The sequence below is a fragment of the Octodon degus genome, unplaced genomic scaffold (genome assembly GCF_000260255.1).
Source record: "Octodon degus isolate 3935 unplaced genomic scaffold, OctDeg1.0 scaffold00276, whole genome shotgun sequence".
Classification (NCBI taxonomy): Eukaryota; Metazoa; Chordata; class Mammalia; order Rodentia; family Octodontidae; genus Octodon; species Octodon degus.
In genome coordinates, this window is record NW_004524852.1 from 194,413 (window position 1) to 196,013 (window position 1,601).

General features: G+C 46.2%; 1 gene segment (V, D, J or C); it reads left to right on the forward strand.

The window, feature by feature from the left end:
* The first annotated feature begins 169 nt into the window (after positions 1–169).
* On the forward strand, positions 170–697 carry LOC111814165. The segment is given in 2 exon segments: positions 170–251; positions 363–697. Coding segments are annotated over 2 exon segments (381 nt in total).
* Positions 698–1,601: the final 904 nt, after the last annotated feature.

Sequence of the window (1,601 nt, forward strand, 5' to 3'; positions counted from 1 at the left end):
ACATGAGATCAAGGACGAAAACATGTTTCTGACTTGGAAGAAGCCCAGGAAAGCACTTGCTGGAGGTCAGGCCCCGTCCAGCAGGGGGCGCAGCTTCCTTACACGGATGCATTTCCTGCCTTAGTTGTAGGCTCCTCATCTCAGTATGCCTCCAACAGTTCTTCATGTAAAGAATCCAGAACCTTACTTAGGGGACATCCTAAAGATGAACACTTCTCCCAGCTTAGTGACTCTGATTGTTTTAATAATTGGTAAGTAAAATGTCTTTTGCAATGAAGTCTCTTTTGTCTATGATGTCACAAAAATCTATCAATTTCTCTAAGAGTTTTTGCCTTAAATGACACAGATCTGTTTATCTCCAGGAAGGATATGTGGACAATCAGTGACCCAGATGGAAGGCCCAGTGTCTATCGCAGAAGGGGCCCTTCTGACCATCAACTGCTCCTATACAGCCTCAGGCTACACTGTACTTTTCTGGTATGTCCAGTACCCTGGAGAAGGTCCACAGTTTCTTCTAAAAGCTGTGAAAGCCAATGAGAAGGAAAGAAGCAAAGGGTTTGAAGCCACAAATGATAGAGCAACCAGCTCCTTCCATTTGGAGAAAGCCTTCGTGCAAGTGTCAGACTTGGGGGTGTACTACTGTGCTGTGAGTGACACAGTGGCAGGAACTGCAGGGGGAGCTGGGCACAAACTCTGAGCAGTAACCAGGGGCCTGGCTGCTAGGTGTCTGCCTCTGAGCCCCACTGTGCTTTCTGTGCAGTCTCTGCTGTGTGGTTGATGAGAAATCCTATAAGTGTCCATAGCATAACAGACAGTGGACATCCCCAAGTCAGCTTTTCACCAGTGAAGTTGAAAGCAGGATTTTACAGTGACAGTCCTCTATGCAGGGCTGAAATGATTTTAAGATAAAACCCAGGAGGACTGTGTTGAAGGCTCTGTATTTGAAATTTCTTGGGTGAATTGAGGAGCAGCACAATAAAAAGTAAGAAATTAAAAATACATAAATAAAATATTTGCTGTTGTACTAGTAAGGGAAACCCTAGAGGATATCATATGTGACAGAAAGCCCACCACACTGGCAGCCCTCTTGGAAGACACTGAAAATGTGCGTGCAGCCATCGTGCTGCACCACGGCTGTGCAGGCAGCAGTTTGGAGCCTGGTGGTTGTCAGGATGCTCGTGACCACCACAGTGAGCACCTCTTGTCATCAGGAAGGCCAAAGGTAACTTGGATTTATCACCTTGTGTCTCAACCAGTTTAGCATTAAACTATTTATACAATCTTCCTGTTCCTGAGGTGTGTGTGCACTTGTTATACATCTGTGTGTATACATCCATGTGCATGTATTTATCCTGCTAACAAGCATCTGTGACTTGTTTGGAAGGACTGACATCCGCAATAGTGAGGACTGGCACCCGCCTTCAGAAAGCCAGCTGCCAGCTAGAGCCCCAAGAGCCGTGGCTTCCCACTCACTTTAGAAGACTGTCTGGAGGCAGCACTTTTTGTCCCCTTAGGGAACTTAGTGTTTTTCTCTTACGATCTGAGTTGATTACACATGAGCTTCCCCATGCTGTAGAGTCCCAACTCTGGACTCAAGATCT